Here is a 23,882-nt window from a genome sequence, read left to right as displayed (position 1 = left end):
GGAGGGTATGGAGAAACAGCTTTGGAGAGAGAGCAAGAACTTCGGGGGTGTTGGCAAGGGGGTGGTTTGATCCCAGCTCTGAGCACAGAACAGAGCTCTGAGCTGGAGACAGGGGACAAGGAACACAGGAAGTATTTACAGCCCTGGGAAGCATGCTGTTTGCTGCGGGAAAGCTCTCAGAAGAGAAGGTTCAGAATCGAATTCCCTGATTGGACTGAATGTAGGGCTGGACTCGGAGAAGCAGCTTACAGTCCAGGAGAGGAGGGGCCCAGGCAGTCAGAGAGCCAGAGCGAATGGTGTGTCCTGAGCCCCAGAACCGACAGGCGTGTTGACAAGGACATATACTTTGAGAGCCAGGGCATCTGATGAGGAACAGTTATGAGCTGGGTCAGCTGCAAGAGCCACTCCAGCGCCCTGGTGGGATCACCAGCTAATATGGAGGTGACAAAGGAAAAAGCAGGCAAGAGAGAAACATGCTCGTGACTGAAGGGCATGCAGGTGCCTTTTGTGGGGGCGTGGATGCTAAGGACGACACAGATTACTGTGTCATAGAATAGTCAGAAACAGGTGGTAGCCATGGCTTCCTCCTGTGTCTAAGGAAACCATGCAATTAGCTCTCGTCATCCAGCCAAGGTGGAAGCCTAGGTCATGTGGTTTGCCTTTATAAAGATGATCTAGACATCGAATGATGTTTTAAAAATATTGTTATTAGTTCTTTGAGAACTCCACACAATGTAGTAAATCATTTTTTGCCCCAACTTCTCCCAGGTCTACTTGTCCCTTCCCGTCCCATTCCCTACCCTAACATTGTGTCCTCTTTTGAAAAGTGATTTAAATTATTAAATTACTGAATTCAGTTTGTACTACCCATATACTTGGATGTGGGACCATGCACGGAAGCATCGTCAACCTACCAGGGACTGCACCCTCAAAGAGCACCCAATTTTCCTCCCCCAGCAACTTTCAGTTGCCAGGGGCTCCTCATTTATGGGTGGGATTGGTACCCACCTCCTGACTCCATGCAGGGCTTCTGGCTGGCTGGCTCGGTCTGCACAGGTTCTGTGTGTGCTGCTGTAACTGCTGTAAGTTCATATGTGCAGCTGCCCGAGGATGTTCCCTGCTTCTGGCCCTTAGGGTCTTTCCACCTCCTCTTCCTCAGTGATGACTGAGCCTTGCGGGGAGGAGATGTGATCTAGATGGTCCAGTTAGGGCTGAACATTCTGAACTCTCGCTTTTTGCCCCTTGAGTAATCGTGGGTCTCTGTGTTAATCACCATTTGCTGCAAAACGAAGAAACTTCAGGCATGAAGTTTTATAGATTCGCTAATCTGTGAGTATAAAGGTAATTTGTTAGGGGGTCTGTTTATTGCTATGTTCATTTAATAGGGCGGTAATATTAAGTTCTCCCTTGTGGCCTACGGCCTATGCAGCCATAGGTCCTTGGCTCAGTGATGGTGCCTGTATGGATTTTCAGTTGTCTTACTGTCCAGATTTGATCCTGTTGTCACGCCTCTTTACAATTCAAACTACTCCTAGTATTTTGGATGAACTAAAAGAAGGAGACAGGAGGAGATGGGTTTTACCTTAGACCGGTGGTTCTCCCACAGGGGTCGCGTATCAGAGCAGTAGCGGAGTTGCAACTATAAAGTAGTAATCATTTTGAATGAAATATTTTTTTTGGTTGGGAGTCACCACAGCAGGAGGACTTATATTAAAGGGTCGCAGCATCAGGAAGGTTGAGCGCCCACTGCCTTAGATGTTGCAGTACTCGGGGCTCAGAGGCAGGGTCGGGGGTTCTAAGTTGTAACTGCTGTTACACCCCATTCCCGGCCTTGTATATGGTCCTCAGATGAGTTGACTGCTAGAAGTGTCTTTCACTTTCCTGCAATTCATTATGGAATCTGAACTCCACAGCACTCACCGTCCCCCCCCCAACACACACACGTGGTTCCTCTGCACTCATACCAGATTCCAGAGTAAGCCGGCGAAGGAAGGGCAATATTTGCTTTCAAGTTGCGCTTAAAAAGCCAAGTGTCATGGCAGCATAGCTCACAGTCTCGTTCTGGGGTTGATATTTGCATTGCTTAGGGCGGCTCAACGCATGCCAAGTTGATAAGTCTTTTACTCAGCAGAAGGAATAGCTGGTGACCGAGGGGAGGAGCCTCCATGCAGAGTGTGGATGAAAACACCGATGGGTGTTTGTGACGTTCCTTTGCTGAAGTAGTTTTATTGCCAAGTGGTGGATCTGCTGTAGAGTCAGCGGTCATAGTCGTATAATCCCGTATCATACCCGTGCATATATCATTACTTAAGGTATTACACTGGCCCTTGGCTCCGAATAGATTTTTAAACCAGGTAATTAGAATTGTGACCAGGAATTGCAGGACATATATTATCTCTAGGGTATTTACCATTGGTATGCAACTTGACATAGCATCTCTCATGCTACACAGAGGAAGAATGGGCATTAAGACATGGACGCTTCTGCGAGCAAGAGACAGAAGTGGCCGAAGAAGGCTGTTTGGGTTTGAACATGTTCGACCTTCTCATTTGGCGCATGTGGAAACGGAGGCACAAGATGCCAGTCTGGTTTAGAAGGTGGTAGTTTCGTGTCCCAGGATGTTTTCCAGGCGTGGCAGCGAATTGCTCATGAGGACCTTTGTTTGAGTTTCTTGTGGGATATGGCAGAGTCATCGTTCAGGGTTCACGGGCAGGAGGAAGGAGCCAAGAAAGCTGTGGGGAGGAGGGAGAGAGAGGGATACATGCCGCCCTCCAGCCGCAGGACAGATGCTGCCAGTGTGACCCTTCCTACATATTTATATATTTTAATTCAAAAGGAAATAGCAGAATTGGGTGAAAACAAAAAAAAAAACAAAGACATTTGCTGTTGCTAGAAGAATTCAGTAGACTCAGGGGTGGGAGAGTCGTCGGTGTAGAGAAGCCAGTGGATTATCTAGTCGTACAGGTCGTTCTTCACGGGTGTTAGCATATACCTGCATTCTAATGCTCACAGGTGTTAGCATACGCCTGCGTTCCAATGCTCACAGGTGTTAGCATATACCTGCACTCTAATGCTCACAGGTGTTAACATATACCTGCATTCTAATGCTCACAGGTGTTAGCATATACCCGCGTTCTAATGCTCACAGGTGTTAGCATATACCTGCATTCTAATGCTCACAGGTGTTAGCATATGCCTGTGTTCTAATGCTCACAGGTGTTAGCATATGCCTGCGTTCTAATGCTCACAGGTGTTAGCATATACCCGTGTTCTAATGCTTTACAGGTGTTAGCATATACCTGCATTCTAATGCTTCACAGGTGTTAGCATATACCTGCATTCTAATGCTCACAGGTGTTAGCATACCCAACAAACACACACTCCCCATCTGCTATCCTAATTAGTGTGGTGACTTTGAAATTTCACCTGTGGCCACAATCTATTGTGAAGAGACCCCACTGGTCATTACAGATTCAATTTTAGTGTGTGTTTGTCCCAGTTAGGGTTTCTTTCCCTTTTGGGGGCACAGTATTTTAAAAAATTTTATTTTATGTGCATTGGTGTTTTGCCATGGGTGTCAGGTCCCCTGGAACTGGAGTTACAGACAGTTTTGAGCTGCCGCGTGGGTCTCAGGAATTGAACCTCGGTCCTCTGGAAGAGCAGTTGGTGCCCTTAACCCCTGAGCCATCTCTCCAGCCCCCAGTTAGGGTTTCTATTGCTCTGATGAAACACCATGACCAAAAGCAAGTTGTGGAGGAAAGGGTTTACTTGGCTTATACTTCCACATCACTGTTCATCACTGAAGGAAGTCAGGACAGGAACTCAAACAGGGCAGGAACCTGGAGGCAGGGGCTGATGCAGATGCCATGGAGGGGTGCTGCTTACCGGCTGTTCCTCATGACTTGTTCAGCCCGCTTTCGTTCAGAACCCAAGACCACCAGCCCAGGGATGACACCACCCGCAGTGGGCTGGGCCCTCCTCCATCAGTCGCTAATTCAGAATATGCCCTACAGACTTGCCCTGCAGCCCAGTGTTATGAAGATACATTTTTTATTGAGGTTCCTCCTCTCAGATCACTTCACGTGTTACACGTTCATTTTGAGCCACTGTGGGTCCCACTCTTTGTGGTACCTCTACAGAGTGCCTCTCTGGAGTGCAGTGCGGGACTGTGCTTGACTGTGGCACCTCTCTCCTTCCCCATCCCCTTCATACGGGTTCTCCTGGAAGATAATTGCACCGAGTGACAGGCCCTTGCCTCTCTCTCTCTCTCTCTCTCTCTCTCTCTCTCTGCTTGCAGAACAATCAACCATGACGACCGAATCGGGATCAGACTCGGAATCCAAGCCAGACCAGGAGGCCGAGCCCCAGGAAGCAGCAGGGCCTCAGGGACGAGCAGGGGCACAGCCTGGACCAGAGCCCGCCAGCGGAAGCAGCGAGGAGCCACCAGCGCTAGAGCAGTTCCCGGCAGCGGCCGCGCACAGCACCCCGGTGAAGAGGGAGGTGAGCCGGGAGCATCTCTAGGGAGGGCCAGTCAGGGGACCCGGCTGGGCACTGTGGCTTTGTCCCAGCCCTAAGGGCAGCTATGAAGGTCCCCTGCTTTTGCCCTCTCACCCAGAGGATCAGTGTTGCCTTGAAGGATTTCAGTGAGTGGTATTCCTCCAACCAGGCCTAGACCGGTACCTCCTGCCTTTGACTAAAGCCATTACAGTCAGCCAAACTCCTTACTGGAGACTGAGTTACTGACTGCCTCCCATCTGAGTTTACTGGAAGGGCAGACAGCAAGCTGGCAGCCCTGGCTATGCCTCTGCCTGTTTTCATTTCATGCTGTAAAGGATGAGGGCAGAATTGATTCTTCCAGCCGTTATTCTGACCTGAACATTGCCATCTACGTTCAGTGACTGTTTATTTGGGGTTGGGTCCCCCCTCTCCCTGTATACACTTGTAGGTTCGTTGCCGTTCCTTATGCAGGTTGGGGTTGTCAGGAGCGCTTACTTCTGCCCTTTGTGAGATGGTACACAGTGGTAGGGTGCATACTTAGCCTGGGGAACTTTGGTTCCATCCCCACTATTGTCAAATAGAAAAAAATTAATTAGCATAAATACGTAAATAAAATCAAAAGAATAAAGCGTGGTAATAGGATGAGTCAGGATGGTCTTGAAGCTGCAAACCTGCGTGTTTTAGAGTGCTGCCTTGTGCGTGATGAAGGGATCCAGAGCCCAAGGAGGGACTGACCCCTTAGGATTCCGAAGAGTTTGTGGGGTTAGAAATTTCCGATGTTTAGTGAACGGTCATGAGGTTAGCCTTTGGGTGAAAGACTCTGGAGCTCGGCATCACAACACGTTACTGTGACAGCGGACACTTATTTATGAGACAGGGTATTTTTACTGTGGTCACATGGCATTCGCAAGTTCTGTTTTTTAGACAACATGAATGGGGCTGGACAGATGGCCCAGCAATTAAGAGCACTGGCTGCTCCTGCAGCAAGTCTGGATTCCGTTCCCAGAATGCGTACCATTGCTCACAGCCCCCAGAATTCAAGTCCTAGCGGATCAGAATCCCTTCTCTGACCTTTGCAGGCATCACACATACAGGCAGCGCACATACGTACATGCAGGCAAAGCACTCATACACATAAAATCAAAATAAAGTCTTTAGGAAAAATGAAGGAGAAGGTGCCTTCGAGAGACTTGGCAAAGCTGAGGTGTGTACGGCAGCTGTCGTGACCGCGTACCGTGTTCTGTAGTAAACGTGTTAAAAAGCAGGAACCCCACACTGTAATATTGGTTAGAAGTGTATTGTGGTAAATCCATGAACCAATAATATGATAATTGACTATAGTTGAGTGTTACGGGCTCTGTACAAGTGTCTCAGCTGTACTCACAAGTGTCTGGTAATACAGACCATCCTAAACACGGGAGCTGCGCAGTGTTTGGGATTTTCCAGTGGCAGCTATATCACAGTGCAATAGGAATTACATATTTGACTTAATTTTTCTTTATTCTTGAGAATTTCATTAATGGATACAATGAAACAGTCACTTCTGCTCCCTGTTTCCCCTGCACAGCTCCCCCAAAGCCCTCTCAACCTATTCAGCTCTTGTGTCTTAAGGGACCGCTGTCATATATACGGTTAGTGTGGACCACGGTTGCACTTTATCTTCTGTAGTCAAATGTTTGAAACCAACAAGGGACATGATACTGAATCCGCAGCGGAAAATGTCCCTGGCTGCACAGGGCAGAGACCCGAGTAAATCCTGTTCCTGTGCTTCAGAGGGCTCTTCCGGGCCTTTGGGGTACAGGATGTTAACAAGGAATCCTCTGAAGGTCTTCTACCAAGATCTTTGCTTCATATCTGGAAGCAATGTTCGAGAGAAAATTAAGTATATTTGGTTATAGAATGAGGATGAAAATGTGACTGCGTTTGAATTTGCTTAATCTTGTGAGCCTTCAGGACGTTTTCTCCCCTCCCTGGTTCTGCTGCTCCTTGTTTGTAACTGAGGTTTGTGGTTATACAAACCTACCCATCAGAGCAAGGAGGAAGGTAGTGGCCTGCAGGATTCGCGTCGTGACTCTAAATTGGCAGTTCCTCTGAGACACGTGGTCTGCTTTTCTAGACTGGGCTGGTAAAAGCCTCCGCGTTAGATTCTTCTCTCGTGTGTTCCAGAAAGATCTGTCCTTGAGCAATGGCCCCTTATCACCTGCACAAGACAAGCAAGCACACACCGTTTGCGGCTGGTGTTTTAACTCAGCCACAAAGTTCATCTTCATACAGATACTTTAGTGGTGGGCAGACAAAGCCTCATCTTGTGTACTACATAGAAAACGGTCATTCACAGCAACATTTGCGTTAAAAGCAGCTTCGGTTGACTTTGCCTGCAATGAAACAGTAGTTTAAATATGTCGAGATTGTATGTAAGTTACAAAATATCTAATAAGATGGATTGTGGTTGATAATTCCAGGGTGACTTTACTTCTCCCAAAACTGTATGAAGGCCACTAATGACATTTATAGATTTCTCGCATTGATGCTTTAATGTAGTCAAAACTGTCAGACTGAGTTGTCGGAATGGGTTTTTGTTTTTACTTTACAGACTTGTTGAAGTTTACTCTCTCTGTTTCCTTGGCTTTTCAAGTTGGCCATTCCTTCATCTTTAGTTTCTTTAGCTATTTTAACCAAGGCCTCCTGCTAGGCATCTTCCTGGATTGATGATTTAGAATACCTATGTAGAAATACAGACATTCACCACTTTAGGTGGTTTTTTTTTAATATATAAATTTGGCAAAACTGTCTTATCATGTGAAGAAATGCTTATAATTCATGGGCACTTTTGGTGGAAGAAAGGACCACACTATCGATCTTCTATATGGAAGGCAAGGTAGGAAACGCAGGGAAAACAGAAATCTATACCAAAGGTCTAAGACTAACACACTACAGTGACTCTGCTTCTAGAATGGTGGGAAGCAATAAAAGTTGAAATAATAGCCAGGTGGTGGTGGCGCACGTCTTTAATCCCAGCACTCGGGAGGCAGAGGCAGGCAGATCTCTGTGAGTTCGAGGCCAGCCTGATCTACAAGAGCTAGTTCCAGGACAGGCTCCAAAGTGACAGAGAAACCTTGTCTCAAAAAAAAAAAAAAAAAAAAAGGTTGAAATAATAAACCATCAGTTCGACCTTTCCTCAGGATCCCATGCCCTTCTAGTTCCTGGCTGGCAGTCCATCTGTGTGAGAAATCCCGTGTCACTCCAAGGGTCAGCCCTGCACACTGGTGTCTTTTTCTGGGCACTGTCGGGGTTGCAGACCAACCAGCCACGCATCGGGTCTCCATGACAGCATCGTGGTGATTGGTTAGAAGAGGGCACAGAAACATCTGCGGGGCAGCATTCAGACACGCTGACTGGGGGGGGGGGGGGGGGGGTGGCGGGGCGGGGGGGGGGGGGGGGGGGGGGGGGGGGGGGGGGGGGGGGGGGGGGGGGGGGGGGGGGGGGGGGGGGGGGGGGGGGGGGGGGGGGGGGGGGGGGGGGGGGGGGGATTCCGTGTCCCCTAGGATGTTTCTCTGCAGGGGTAAGACAGGCTCAGGGCAGAATTCAGAGACTCAGCAAGTGAAAGCGTCACGCATTTGATGTGTCCTCACACCAGTGCCTTAGCAGGAAGAGAACAGACCCAGGGATTACACCGTGCTGGGCTTCAGTGCGCGGCTGACATTCTGCACGGCTGATGTCCCCGCGGCTGACGTCAGTGGACCGATTGGGAGCAGAATCAGGTGTTTCAGCACTTGTAAAATTACTGACAAGATTAACACAGCTCTCCGAGCCTTAAGGTTTCTGTCGTGTAAGTGTCTGGGAGAGGGGTGGATCTCACAGGTCAGGGCATCCAGAAGTATCCAATCGATTATGGAAACAGTGGGCTTTCGTGGCTCACTATAGAATGCCTCTGAAAAGCCAAGAGTGGGTTTACTCATGTTCTGAGTGAGATCTTGATAGAGTTGACTAAATCTCTTCTCTACTAAGCCTTGGGTCAGCTGAGAAAAGGCCCGCTTGGTACACTTAGGTGGGTGGGGTTATTTAGGTGTAACTGGGCTTCAGGAATATTCAGATCTGTGTGTCTGCTCCTCGCACCACAGTGGAGACGGCTCACATCCCCTAGGAAGCGGTGTCCAAGCGGCTCACTATCCATTTCCTGTCTTACTGTTGCTGTTCACAGGGCAGCGACAAGGACCGGGACTTGGCTGCCGCAGCCGCGAAACAACTTGAGTACCAGCAATTTGAAGACGATAAACTCTCTCAGAGATCCTCCAGCAGCAAACTCTCACGGTCCCCGTTGAAGATCGTCAAAAGGCCCAAAAGCATGCAGTGCAAAGTGACCCTTCTGGATGGATCCGAGTACGGCTGTGACGTGGATGTAAGTGTGCGCTTCAGAGCAGGGGACTAACTGCCGCACAGCGTCCAAGGTGACATTTCCCAGAACCCGGGGAACTTTCCTCGGCTAGACTCAAACCCACTTCCGCAGCTCTAACCGGAGATTAAATTACTACAAGCTTGCAGTGTCCTGAAATGTTGTCGGTCCAAAGTAAAATGTGATAGTATATATATAAAAACAAAACCAGATGGGCTCTCTTAGCGTTTTCCATGTCAGGGACAAAGATATTACAGGCTTCAACATGCTCTTTGCTTTAATGCTCTGGCTATGAGCAACAGTTCAGTCGATTTTACCTTTTCTGTTGGCATAGTTTATGGCCCAGACATCCTGTGTAAGTCACTTACATAGAAGTATTGGAAAAGCTTATAATGATCATGCCCTTTTCTTTCTTAGTAATTATTTTAAAAACGACAAAAATCACACGTGGTAGACTTTGAATCCCCATGTACAATATCACACTTCTTTTTGTTGTATATGTGTGTTCTCACATTCTACATTCATCTGCCCCATCCCCTCCTCCTCTCTTTTTTTTTTTTTTTTAAAAAAAAAGACTTTTATTTTTTAAATTATGTATGCTTGTGTTTATCTGTGTGAGTGGGTGTGTACCTGAGCGCAGTACCTGGGGAGACCAGAAGAGGGCGTCAGATCCCTTGGAGCTGGGGTCATTAGCACCTGTGAGCTGTAGGAATGAGTGATGGAAATTGAGCTCAGATCCTCTGGAAGAACTGCTAACCACTGAGCCGTCCGTCTCCCATCCCTTCCCCTTCTGCTTAGAACCCATCTATCATTCTAGTTATATTTTGTGTGATGCTATAGTTGGAATTTTCTTTGGGCCACTAACCAGCTCCCAAGACTTAATTATGAAAGGTCTGCCTTTTCTTAGGCTTGATGTACTAGCTCTTTTAACTTAATTTAACCTGTTTCTGTTCACCTGTGTTTTGCCTCGGGACTTTTTACCTTTCTTGCATTATCTATGTCCTGCTTTCCTGCGTCCTCCTGTGTCTGTCTGTCTGGCTCCTGGTGCCTCCCTGGTGTCTCTGTTTCTTTTTGTGTTCCTAAATCCCTCCTCTTACTCACTCTCCCTTCCTGGAAGTCCCGCCTAGACCTCTTTCCTTGCTATTGGCCATTCAGCTCTTCATTAGACCATTAAGGTGCCTTAGGCAGGCAAGGTAAAACAGCAACACGCCTTTACATAACTAAAACCAATATAACACATCTTTACATAGTTATTAAGTAAATATCCCACAGTCTAAAGAAACGAAACACATCTTTACATATTTAAGCAACTTAACATGGATGTGTCACGTCTTTGCATGGTTAAACAAATATTCTGCAACATAATGCCCTTCTGTGCACAGTGGTTTTGTTGTTGTTGGTTTTTATTGTTTTTAGGGTTGTTTTTTTTTCCCTCAAGAGAACACTCAAATTCATTTCAGAGTTGATATCATCTTGGTAGGAATAAGAGATGGATTGCTATGTTATTTAAGGTCGCAGGAACATAGAAAATTGAATTCTTACATTAAAGTTCCTTAATCTGTCATGTGCCGATGTATATAGAATTTAGTCCTATATAAGCTGATAGGCTGGTGGTGCAGTGTGTATCAGGTACCCAGAGTCTGCTGAGCAAGGTCTCTTTCTTACATTTTGCTAGCCCTGATTTTGAAGTTTTTTTTTTTTCAGTCAATGTGCACAATAGCCGACTTAGATGTTAATTAAAGGGGACTCAGATGTGAGCCTGTAGCTGGGTTTCGCTGTGACTGAGAGGGCCTCCGCAGTCTCATGGGAGATTTTTTTTTTTTCTGTGAAGATTCACTTTGTGGAAAAATTTGCTGTGTGGGAGAAGCTTTCCCTGAGCTTTAATTGCATTTATGTAATGAAATGAATGGGCTGCTTCATCATCCTCTGGCCATTGCTGTCGTTTTTCTGTGGAAGATTCTAGATGGAGAAAGGTTCATGTTTGGACACAATGCCTTGGGGATGACGGATAATGTTTATCATTCTGCCGATTTAATTTATACCTAATGCCTTGGGTTTCTTATAGATAATCAATGGGATTTTGACTATAGAATTACTTATTTGATAATTTGATTGCAACCTTTAGTATCACTGTGATCATTTTAAGTGACATTTCAATGTCTTTCATACCTGACGTTATAAATTGGAAAGATTTCTAAACATACGTTTTTCAAACTTTTATTGAAAAAAACTCTCACAATATATTTTATTTTAATCAGGTTTTCCCTTCCAAAAATTCCTTCCAGATCCTCCTCGCTTTCCTACCTACCAACTTTATGTTTCCTCCCTCTCTCTAACAAATAAACAAAACAAAGTACAAAACCCCACAAAAATAACAGTGAAAAAGCAAGACCATTAAGAGATTTATGAGTGTTTGCTTCAGCACTAAGGCCTTATGGTCACGTTATAGAATGTAACCAAGAGCCTTGGTAACAGCCTTTGATATTTTAGACATTTTTTTGTGGATTATTCATTCTCTTGATGTTTTAATTTTTTAGTTCTTTATATAGTTTGGATACTAACCCTCTTTCAGATATATAATTTGCGTCATATGGATCATTGGCGAAGATCTTCTCCCACGCTGTAGGCTGCCACTTTGCCCAAATGACGGTGTCCTTTGCTATGCGGCTTTTCAGCTTCACGAGGTCCCATGTATTAATTGCTGATCTTAGTGCCTGTGTTAGTTCAGACAGTCTTAATCTGTGCCAAGGAGTTGGAGGCTATTCCCCCACCTTGTCTTCTATCAGATTCAGTGTGTGTGATCTTACGTTGAGACTCTTGATTCATTTGGAGTTGAGTCTGTATGGGTGCTAGTGCGGATCTCTTCTTTTTTTTTAATTTTTTCTTCTTTTTTTATTGCTTTATAAATAATACCATTCAAAATTTCCACTCCCTCCCCTCCTCCCACTTCCCTCCCGCTCTCTGCTCCCCCTTACCCCTTCCCCCTCCAGTCCTAAGAGACGGCAAGGTGCCCTGCCCTGTGGGAAGTCCAAGGCTTAGGAAGGTGTTCATCCAAATAGAATAGGATCCCAAAAAGCCAGTACATGCAGTAGAGACAAATCCCAGTGCCATTATCATTGGCTTCTCTGTCTGCTCCAATTGTCAGCCACATTCAGAGAGTCCGGTTTGATCCCATGCTCATTCAGTCCCAGTCCAGCTGGCTTTGGTGAGCTCCCATTAGCTCAGGCACACTGTCTCAGTGGGTGGATTAACCCCTCGTGGTCCTGACTTCCTTGCTTATCTTCTCCCTCCTTCTGCTCTTCAGCTGGACCTTGGGAGCTCAGTCCAGTGCTCCCATGTGGGTCTCTGTCTCTATCTCCATCTGTCACCGGACAGAGGTTCTATGGTGATATTCAAGATAGTCATCAGTCTGACTATGGGACAAGGCCAGTTCAGGCACCCTCTCCTCCATTGCCCAGGATCCTAGCTGGGGGCATCCCCATGGACACCTGGGAACCCTTCTAGAGCCAAGCCTCTTGCCAACCCCAAAATGGCTCCCTTAATTAAGATATCTTCTTCCCTGCTCCCATATCTGTCCTTCCTCCATCTCACCCATCCCCTCCCCCAAGTTCTCCCCAACCCTCTCCTTCTCCCTTCTCTCTCTCCCTCTCCCCTTCCCCCCCCCCCCCCCCCCTTCCCCCCCCCATCCCACCCCCACCCCCATGCTCCCAACTTTTGCCCGGCGATCTTGTCTGCTTCCAATTTCTAGGAGGCTCTATATATGTTTTTCTTTGGGTTCACCTTATTACTTAGCTTTTCTAGGATCACGAACTATAGGCTCAAGGTCCTTTGTTTATGGCTAGAGTCCACTAATGAGTGAGTACATACCATATTTGTATTTTTGGGTCTGGGTTATCTCACTCAGGATAGTGTTTTCTATTTCCATCCATTTGCATGCAAAATTCAAGATGTCATTGTTTTTTACCGCTGAGTAGTACTCTAATGTGTATATATTCCACACTTTCTTGAGGGGCACCTAGGTTGTTTCCAGGTTCTGGCTATTACAAATAGTGCTGCTATGAACATAGTTGAACAAATGCTCTTGTATGATTGGGCATCTTATGGGTATATTCCCAAGAGTGGAATTGCTGGATCCTGAAGTAGGTTGACTCATGCCCTGGCCTCAAACTAAAAGTAGCTTGGGAGAAACTAGATGAATTTAGACAGGCCGCATTTTCCTCGGACGCCTCCCAAGCTCCTTCTGTCTGGTGGAATAGAAGACACACAGACATGGGTGGAAGAGGCTGCGTCACCTCCCCGCCTGTTGCCCCAAGATGTGTAGTCGCAGGAGAATTTAGAGCAGAACACAGAAGCAGGCGGAAGTCCTCTATGCACTCAATAAAGAATCCTTTTACTTTAATAAAATTACATCTCTTCTCATAGCCGACTTAATGCCGCTGTCATTCCCGCGGAATGAGCAGGGCCCAGCCGTGTGACAGCCTCCTCGTGAGGCTTCTCATCGGCTAGAAAAGGTGACTTTCCTATTGCATGCTTGTGATGACCGAGAACACAAGGGCTTCCCGTTGCCAGTTCCTTATCATTTGTTACCAAGGTCAGCACAGGCACACGTGTGTGTACACACACACACACACACACACACACACACACACACCACGAATATCTTGGACCTCTTTTGCAACCATAAAGTCGTGTTTTCCCTTGCTCAGTACTGCAGTGGGAAGAGACCTGCAGACCCAGAAAAGTAAAGTACAAAGAGCATTTCTCTGACACCATGACTGAACACTCGTGTTGAGAAAGCCCCGGGCTTTAATGTTCATGTCATGTATTTTCAAACTTCCCTTTATTGATAGATTTACAACATTGTAGCATACAGTGGTTTTTCCATTTGCGAGGCCTATGCTTCTGACGTTTTTTTTTTTTTTTCAAATTTTTTTTTTTGACCACTTGCAATATAAAAAAAAGGTCATATAGACAACTCAGCTTGATGTATGCTTAGGGAATGTTTATATGCCTCCAAATTTCCACACATGTCAGCAAAATTATTAACATGATTTATTTCACGAGGACTGGAGAACCCAAATGACTTCTTATTACCAGGTTGTTATCATTTGTTGGAAGAGAGGAACAGAATCCTCCCTCTGCATACTGCACAGGATCAATGTTCATCTCATCTCATGTGTTTCCGCTCTGACATTCTGTGTGGGGCAGGCAGCTTTGTTCCTTGCCGATCAGTATGCAATATCTGAAGCATTATATAGTGTAGTTTGGTTTGCATTCCGCTAAGTCCCTGCAGGTGGACTGTCACAGGGCAGGCAGGCTTCTGACATTTTGGCAGGATGTTGTAGTGTACAAATGGGTTATGGCGCCTTTGCAGCTCCCCTGGGGCATAGCCGACTCCTGGGCAGCAGATGGGACCTGCTTAGAAGCGTTATCAGGAAGGTGCTGGTGGAGGGATTCTCTGGAGGGTTTCTGTTCCTCAGGGTTATTGAAAAGGGTCCTGCCCCCTTCCTCTTTCCTCGTGAATTCCCCAGTTTACTTAGCCCCTAACTATCCTGTCAGTCACTGTGAGGAAGGCAATGGGAAGGGAACCCAGGTATATCCATGGTAGATTCCTATCCCAGCAAAACAAATACCTTCGGGCCAGTCACACTGGAGAAAGAATTGAATCCAGCCTGAGATAAATCAAATATAGCTTTTTGAAAGAGTTAGTAACATCATAAAAGCCTTAGTCCTTCCCTGTTTAATTAGGCCTTGACCAGACTCAGATCTATGCAGGCCCCTCTGTAAAGGATCCACATTTGAGTCAGAACAAGAATGTCCCTTTCGACCGTCCAGAGCCAAGCAGAGGCCAGGGAGATTGTCAAGCTGTGTCCCAAGTGTGCTTTGCTCCTCTTCGAATTCTGGTCAGGAAGGGACTTTCGAAAGTTGCCCAATGGTCTGTCTCTGGGGTTATTGAATTATCTTTTGGACTCGCGCTCCTGTTTCGTGTCCTGTACCTCTGCGATATCGTTGGGAGAAATGATTCCTCATCCTGACCTTTCTACTTCCATGGGTCATGCGTAGGACACTTTCTCGACCATTTCGAAGCCCTGGGCAGAAGGGCAGAAATGTCCTAATTCAGGAGCTTCATCCAACACTTATTACCTTTCTTGAATTGCCAGAAACAGATAAATAGAAAGTGTGAGACATGGCATCTTCTCAGCCTGCACAAATAGTGTTCTCCAAGCAAACTTGTAAATCAGAGATTTTCACCTGTATGACTGTGGACTTTGACCCCTCCTGGGACATGGCTCTCTTGTCCCATCAGACACCCATCTCCTGCTCTAACCCAGTGTCCCCATGCTGCAGCACCATTGTCCTGCTGGAAGGATGGCACCCTCCCCCAAAGACTCTGAAAGTGGGGGGACGTTAGTTATCCTTCCTTTCCTCATTGGATGGCTCTTCGTGCAACCATAGGAACAGGGCACACGAGGATGCCATGTCTCTTTTACCTGATAGAGATGCCGTGAAATCTTCCCAAGGCATTGAAATTTGTCCTCATTAGAGTTGGGTGGTGAGAGGCTTTCTTACTAAAATAGTTAAACCTATCCTCCTGGTATTCATTTTTAAAAACTAATAAAGCTTAATAGTCCATCATGAGTGTAGTCATGGCCTATTAAGTCCTCTAAAGAATATTAATGTTAGAGAGGTGAGATATGTCGAGGAATAGGAGCTGTAAAGCCATCTGGGTGTGCCGTCCATTCCAGGTTGTGTTTGGGAAGCCAAGTAGATTTTGAGAGCTTGAGTGATTACGTCATTAAGTCATAGGTAACACATTAAATACTGCTACGGAAAGTTCATTGGAGAATTCTTTCTGTATTTGCCCCAGCTATCAAGTCATATTAATATGTGTCTGTGCATGTTTGTATATGTGGGTTTGCTTGCACGAGTATGTGTGTATATGTGCATTTCTACATGCGTGCTTGTCTATATGTATTACGTGTGCATGTGTACATGTGTGTATACATGAGAGTATGAGTGCACACGTGTGGATGTGTGCACCTGAGTGCGCATGTGTGTGGGGGAAGGCCCGGAAGATGGAAGGACCCCAGGGCTTACTGGCCAGGCAGTCTAGCTGTGTCAGTGAGCTTCAGCCTCAAAGAGAGATCTTGTCTCAACAAAGTATGGTGGTGAGCAGTGAGGGAGGCACCTGGCCTCTGCATGCAAGCACATCTCTGTGCACACTTGCATCTACATGAGCACACATGCAGCACCAAAAGGAGCAATCGATTTTTGGCCACTTATTCCATTTAAAATCTGAAGCATGTGGACTTCAAAGCTGGTCAATTTTTCTAAACTTTTTTTCTTAGTATCATAAATATGGCTTGAGAGAAGGAAGAGAGGCTGCTAAAAATCCCTCCTGCTTTGTATTGTCTCCTCTTTGCCCCCTTCTTGTTGGTGGCTGGAAGATGTCAGATGGGTCCTGTGGTGAGTCCCTGCTCTTAGTAAGCCAGAAGCTGACTTGATTCCTCTGGACTCCCCTTGGAGCACAGGACCCGGAGATTTCTGAGCAGAAACCATCCAAGAGTATAATGTCACAGAATAGTGTCCCAGTGTTCCTGAAAGCCTGCTTCTGAAAATGACGGCCCGGTTCTGACGTGGACCACTCTGAGCTCTGGGGATGTGATGGGCAAACCTTGGAAACATGCATTTTGTTTGATTGAGAAGAGAGTGATGGTCGATAGATGAAATGGGTAAATTCCTCCAGCTGGTGCACGGGCTCCAGCCAGCCTTTGTCTTCCTGTGGAATTTCCCATCAAACCTGGCGTCCCCAGCCGCCCCTTCTGGAGAGAAAGTTTTCACCACGGGGTGATTGCCTTTTTCAATTTTCCCCAATCAATTGCCAGTTCATTTCATAATTACAGCATTTCCCCGTGAAAGACAGGTTATAGTTTTTGAAAATTACAACCCGTCTCCTCCGAGCATTTAAGTCAATGCCCTGCTTTTCATGGATGTACTTTTGACCCGTTAGGAAATGCAGGAAGTGGGCCTGCTGGCATTAGCTACAGGATGAAGATAAATCTTCGCACTGATGGAGACTCACCTGGGAGAGACAGTGACCTCTTTAGCTTCACACGGCCCCGTTATGTCCGTCTGCTTCACAGAAGAATTATTTTAACCTTGTCCCCCAACCGCACATCTTATATATAACACCTATGATCTCTTTGACCATAGTTTAGTTCTGGGAAAATCACAGGTTCTTAGAAACACAGGAAAATACAATCCACAGTTCAGTCTCTAAATTTTTATTTTTATTTGGTTCAGTGTGTGTGTGTGTGTGTGTGTGTGTGTGATTTCATATCCAACAAAATACAGATGTAGATCCAGAGAAGACCCAGGCAGGTATACCATTGAAGGATCTGTTTGTAGGGTTAGTAAAATATTTACCAAGAATGATTTGCCTGGCTCCTGCCGTTAGACTCTGACGATTCTGCTCAATGAGAGGCACACAGAGGCAGTAATTAGTTTCTGGAACTGGCTCAGGTCGCCTTTATTCAAGTCCAGCATCTGACTGGCAGATCGAGAGAGGTAACACTTCCTTTTAGCTCTTGTCACAAAAGGAGTATGCGGCTGTTGGTTTGGAAACGGTTTTCCCCGATTCGAGAGCGACATCGAGGTGAATTTACGAGTACCTCGTGGCTGTGCTATTCCTGTGTTTACGACAGAGACAAAGGAAAAAATCTGCCATGGCAACATCTCGGTCCAGTGTTGTTTGCTCTCAATTAAATAATTCAGTGGGAGATGGAAAAAAAAATAAAAATGAAATAGAGGAAAAGGCCCGGTGTAATGTTATACAGTGAAATTTAATAGATTTTTCCCCTCTTCATTTGTTAATGTTAGTAATGCATATTCTCTAGCTAGTATTTACTGGCATAATCATAAATTAGAGCAGGGTTTGGGCTCTTGTTTCAGCCTAGGGTTGTATTTGCTATAAAGACAACCTTGGTTCGATTTAAGGCTATGGGTGCGTAAGGCTATGGGTGCGTAAGGCTATGGGTGCGTAAGGCTATGGGTGCCGGTCGTGCTTGTAAGGATTTTCCATGTTCCTTTAAGGGTTTGCTTGGAAGGTGTGGGTGGGTTCATACTGGGGGAAGGGTGTTCGTAAGGTGCTTACACAGAAGTCAGAGGTCACGGCAGTTGTCAGTCCTGTTCCTAGGATGGTCTCTCCCTGGCCTGGCAGTTCTCCATACACACTAGGCCACCTGACCCCTGTGCTTCCTGGACTCCACCTCTGTCTCACTTCCTTATTGCTGGATTTGACCCCAGGCTTAGTTTCTTCAGGGGATCATGAATACTCCTCACACTTGCAAAACGGAAGACCGGACTGATTTAATTGTGCCTCCCTGGTCCCTTACAAGGGGTTTTCTTCATCACTGTCTTGGTCTTCTTACTCTTGCAGGTGTCCGTGGTCAGACCTGCTGACAGCAGCTGGTCTTCCAACAAACAGACAACCATCTGAGATTGTGAAACTGGCTTAGCACACTTGCTACCTCCGAGGAACTTGCTGCCTCTTTTATAATGCATTCCTCGAGGCAGCGCGAGTTCGCTAAGACGGGCTATGAAACTCTACTTTTCCTCCCATTTTATTCACCAGTAGTAAATGGGTATAAGTTAGCCTTTCATCTAAAGGGGTTGCACATACCCCAGATTTATAAAAATACACATTTTCTGAAACTCCTAGTATATTAATAACCCTAACAATTGGAGGACTAAATTTTTTGCGGTGAGAATGGTGAGGAAAATCAGACTCGTGTGTGGCCGTGCGGTCTGGGATAAATCATTGCACTCTGTAGACAAATAGAGTGGCGTGCTGGCTTTGCTGCTTGCACGGTTCTTAGCCCTCAAAGTCCTCAGTTCTTCTGTAAAACATAGACTAAAGCAGGGCGGTGGTGGTGCACGCCTTTAATCCCAGCACTCGAGAAACAGAGGAAGGTGGATCTCTGGAAGTTCGAGGGCAGCCTGGCCTGGAGTTAGTTCCAGGACAGCTAGGACTGCTACACAGAGAAACCCTATCTCGGAAAAAAAAAAAAAAAATTGACTGGGGGTCCTAGTAAGAAACAGAAGTGAGTGGTCTCCAGCTGCCAGAGAGTGTCAGGCCCGCAGTCTTTCATATTCCAAAGTTTCCCCATCTTTGTAACACTGTCTGAAGTTCGCTCTTACCACGGTCGTGTATCAGATCCTGGACAGTGCGCTTTACCTTTGAGAAAGGGAATTCCATGTGAGTCTGCATTCCCAGGGTTTTCATAACCGGGTATTAGTAATATCAGTATTTTCCAGGTAGCTAATCACTCATTGGCACTTTTCGAATGCTCGACGATTCATGAAAGTCCAGGAAATTATTATTCCCCCTCACTGGATGCTGGCAGGATGGAGCAGCTGACCGGAAGGCATAGGTCATGCTGGTGAACCAGCTATGACCAGAGGACGAAGCTTGGCTCCAGGGGAGCCAGCATCAGACACAGGAGATGCTGAGCAAGCCTGAATATGTTCTGCACGGCGTGATACGCACTCCATTTCAGCAGGCAGTGCCCACCTCTCTCTGGGTTGATTCACAGTCTGTGGCAGGCCAGGAGCCAGGGTCTTCAGCTTCCCTAACAAACTCCTCAGATGACATAAGGAAGTCAGTTAAAGAAAGGACGCGAGGGGGTCACCCTGGGTTTCCTTTATCCTTAGTACCCTCCGAAGGTAGCATGGAGCAGTCTTCCTTTCCCGCAAAAGCCCCCCCCCCCCCCGTTGCTGTATAGTGCGCTGTCTCCCCTAGCAACCCTGCAATGAGAGACGCTTCCTCTACCTCCCATCAATGCCGCAGATCGGCCAAGACTCTCTTCCTGTCCCTCATCACATGAGGCTCTCTCTGTGCTGAGCTGGCTTTTCATACGATTGTTAGAACCACAGGAGAAGCCACTGGGATGGAGAGAGATGGCAATGGCCCGACTCTCTCTGCTCCGGGGAGGTATAGAGCCTTTGCCGCCCGAGAACTTGGAGGCGCGGCTCTTCGAGGACGTGCCTGGGTTCTCCTGTGTCTTTAGGTCAGATGTTGATAAAGGACTGGCAGGCCTTCGCTGGCTAGAAACACTTCCATGGGAGTAAGGATTCCTCGGAAGTGGTTCAAACTGTAAAGCCTGACGCATGGGTCTCCGGTCACTCTTGGCCCGTCGGAATTGGTTATCAGAAAGTGCCGGCAATCCCCGCAGTAGTACTGGAGGCAGCATCGAGGCAAGTAGCATTTGTGTGTTTTATGTTGGGGGTTTTTGGGATTATGGTATAGTCACAGCACTTCCCCCTGCCCGCTCTTACCTCCGGTTGATGGAATTCCGATTGTGCACATATTTCCTCGACACTGCTTCGAGCTTTCATTCCTTAGGCAGATAGAGGGAAAAGCACTGAGTACATTTGGGTCATTGGGGGTGAGGAAAGGAGCCATTGTAGAGAGACCCGAGGAGGCTCAAAATGTTCAATCTGTAGTTTCTGGAGTATGAGTTCGATAATTCCATCCCATGACATCTCTAAAGCCCTCATAGGGCATTGACGCTGCAATAGAATTTTTTCTTTACTGCTCTAGATAACCTCAAACTGTATACCAAGGGATGCAAATAGGATCGTTTTCCATATAGAATTATTCCGCTTAAGCCCAATAAATATGTGACTACTGCCAAAACATTGGCCTTGGTGTGAGAGCTCCATGGTGGATCAGATGCATGCAAGCTAGTAGATACTCCAGTGGGTGCCCGCATGTTTCTGTTCTAAGATCTCTGTAGTTAGATGTGGGAGAAGGGACCTCTTCATTATGCAGGAATCTTATGTAAAAATTTCAAAGCCTGCAATCAGCCTTCATCAAAAGACTAGACTTTCTGAGCAAGGGGGTGGGATTATACAGGTCTCTTGGCACCTCCCGGTGAGTTAAGTGAAATAATAATACCAGTACTCCTGATGCTGGCGTCTTTCACTATAATATGTGCTTCAGTGGAATGCAGAGTTCTCTGGGTCACATCTCTTTCATTTGTGCCCATCTGTCCAATTTTCCACATTTATTCATATTTATTACGGATCTTACATGTCAGACTTCACATCACCCGATAAATGCTATGATGGTGCTTGTGTGTGTGTGTGTGTGTGTGTAGTTTCTATAGTGACCCAGACAGTCTTTCTCTTCCTGTTTACTTGGAGGCTTGCCCAGGTAACAGGTCAAAAGATTGCATGGAAATAAATGAAACAAGTTGACTTAATATTTAATTTTAAAACAGTATCAATCCATTATCATATTGTTTTGATCCTCCGTGCTGAGTTAAAAAATGGCAGTGGGGCAAATCGAGACTCTTGAAACTCATGCTTCCTTCTCTGTGTTTCCATGCCCTGTTCTTTATTTGGCCAAGTAAATTAAATTAATGATTATAAGTTATCAGCTGGATGAAAGTATGGGTTTTGTCTGTTTGTGGTTTGGTTTGGGTTATCAGAAAACGACTTCCTATAGCAAAAACCCTCAAAGTTCATTATGCAGAATGAGCTAGAAAAGGCCTTAGACACGATTCCAGTTTAGGTTGTGTCTCTCACAAATTCCTCTTTCTTAGGCTGCCTCTCCTGAATTCATCTTGCTCACGTTGGCATAGTGACCTGAATCCATAGCAGATTACCAACAGGAAATATTGTCTGGCAGTCTGCTGCCTGCATCTCATATGTGTGCTGCGAAGGTCTTTGTGAAAAACCAAGCCAAGTGTTCTCGCTGGCCAAGAAGAAGCATGCCCCACTCAAAAGCTATTATCTACCACAGTGCTCAACTCTAAACACAAAAGTCTGATTTCAAACACGGGCTCCAATTGCTGCAGCAAATGAGGGCAGAAACCAATTATGGATGAAAGAAAAAGAGAACCTTACAAAAAAGAAAAGAGGTCCGGGTCCTTAATTGCAAGAAGAGGCTTGGATGATGTATGTGCTGGAAGTGTTGTGCCCTGAATCTTGTCAAAAACACGGGGAGCATGCTAATGTGTTCACATCACTCATCCCTGTTTTGACAGTGTTATATGCCGTATCCATGACAATATATGCCCATCTTATGTTTTGGCCTCAGAGATAACAAAATGTGCCAGTCTGCCCAATGCATATTCAGAACCACTCTGTGTGTGTTGGTTAAAGACTGGATGTGTACTTGTGTCGCCGATCGGAATGCTGGTTTTTGCAAAGAATTTAATCGTTTACCTCTACAGTGAGTGTGACTGTGTGCTTCACAAAAGCAGAAGAGTGTGTGTGTGTGTGTGTGTGTGTGTGTGTGAATTTGTCACAGCAGAAATAGACTTTAGTTCTATGACTAATAGTACTTTAGTTCTATGACTTTCAGGATGAGAAACCGTGTTGGTCTCCTTATTGAAGAGACCTAATAATGATTACCAATACTTACTGCCGTCTGCTTCCCATGATTTAGGTGGTTAGCTTTTCAGTGTCTTTCCGTATTTCATGCCAGCTGAGTACCAATCATGTTTCCATCTTATAATGGAGAGAGAAGCAGAGAGATTGGATAACCCATAGCTAGGTAACTGCAACCAAAATGTAGACGTTACAGTGGAATATAAAAATAAACTTGGAAATACCTGTCTTAACGCTATTTAAGTAATGTTGAGTCAGCTCTAATTTGTAGTTAGTTTAGACGTGGAAATATGTCATATATTAACTATTTTTTCCTAAAAACTTACCAGGGCCAAGAAATAGTTCCTATTTCTACTTTAACAGAACGCTCCAGGTAGCAGTCATAGCTAACTTCACCGAGCATGAAAATAGTGAGATGGTTGGTAAGACTGTTTCATGTTTGAAAGAAGTAGTGTGGTTTTGGGGGAGCTGATTGCCCACAACATGAAAGAAAGGGACTCTCTGGACATATGTGTCCTCTCACGTCAGCTCTCTGTGAACAGAGAGATGCAGCCTAGGTCCCACATGGGCCTGGTGTATGGGCTAGAAAATGCCATTATGTCCTGCTCCCGTGGGGATGGACCGTGGCAGGAAAGATGCGGGTAATGGACTTTCTCCCATGCTTATTGGATGTGGCTTTGGATGCACACTCGAGAGGGAAAGCATGCAGGGATGTAGATGCCCTCAGGGCAGCTGGTGACACACCTTGCTTCCCAGGGTTCCTGGCTCCAGTTCCTTTGAGAGATCCGTGGATCCCGTTGTTTAGATACCACCATCGTATGTTCCCGCTCTGACTGCAGCCTCTTGGTGTTTTCCGTGTATGGATTTAAAGGCAAGCCCACTCTCTGCACAGACACTGCTAGGACGGCTTCCTGTCGAGAGCGTGGTACAGAATAGGAAGGTCTGGGAGGACGGTGAACAGGGCTGATGGTCTAGCGGGAGCTGAAGCCCTGGCACTGCGAGTTTATTGAGTTCTTCACGAGCTCCTGGGCCCCGGGGAAGTGGTCATGCAATCCCTCAGAAATGAAGTTCCAAATGACCCCTGGAAATGAGGAAAATGCAGAAGCGTCCAGCGAGGGAAATGCAATTAGGACAGGAAGCACTGAGGGAGGCATTTTTTTTAAAATGTGGCATTTTGCCATAAGATTAATCGAAGTTAATGCGAGCAGGAATTCTTCCTTCGAATTCAGCCAGCGGGCTCTTCCGGCACAGAGGCCGCCACGTTGCTTACTGGGGCAGTAGGAAGAGTAAGCTGTTTCTCATCCTCAGGCAGCAGAAATACAAACGCACGAACTGAGGACCACAGTCACCAACGAGGGGAATCTAGGTGAAAACTCGTGCTCTGTGGTAAGAAGGCCGGTGACTGAGTGAGCGAGGCCCTGTGGTGAGGCGGGGGGTGGCTTCTAGTTTCATAGTAGATGAAAAGGAACAAAGGCATCAACTCCCCTGAATATCCTCAGTGTAGTTGTTCTAAGTGCTTTATATTATCAAGTGGTTTGTGCCTAAGCCACTGTAGATGTGGTTTGTTTGGTTTTTGTCTGTGTTTGTTTCAGGA

General features: G+C 46.2%; 1 protein-coding gene across 8 annotated transcripts in view; it reads left to right on the top strand.

Moving 5' to 3' along the window:
* Window positions 1-23,882, top strand: part of Epb41l3 (erythrocyte membrane protein band 4.1 like 3) — a 208,686-nt gene that overhangs the window by 129,999 nt on the left and 54,805 nt on the right. For all 8 annotated transcript variants that reach the window (XM_050166200.1, XM_050166201.1, XM_050166199.1 and 5 more), the window contains 2 exons: window positions 4,298-4,500; window positions 8,699-8,896. In XM_050166200.1, coding sequence (XP_050022157.1) covers window positions 4,309-4,500; window positions 8,699-8,896 — 390 coding nt within the window. In that variant the 5' untranslated portion in view covers window positions 4,298-4,308. Of the gene's footprint in view, window positions 1-4,297; window positions 4,501-8,698; window positions 8,897-23,882 lie in introns of those variants that run through there.

This window comes from Alexandromys fortis, unplaced genomic scaffold (genome assembly GCF_014885135.2).
Source record: "Alexandromys fortis isolate MF-2015 unplaced genomic scaffold, M_Fortis_MF-2015_v1.1 scaffold_143, whole genome shotgun sequence".
Taxonomy (NCBI): domain Eukaryota; kingdom Metazoa; phylum Chordata; class Mammalia; order Rodentia; family Cricetidae; genus Alexandromys; species Alexandromys fortis.
This window is presented reverse-complemented; position numbering and strand designations above follow the sequence as displayed.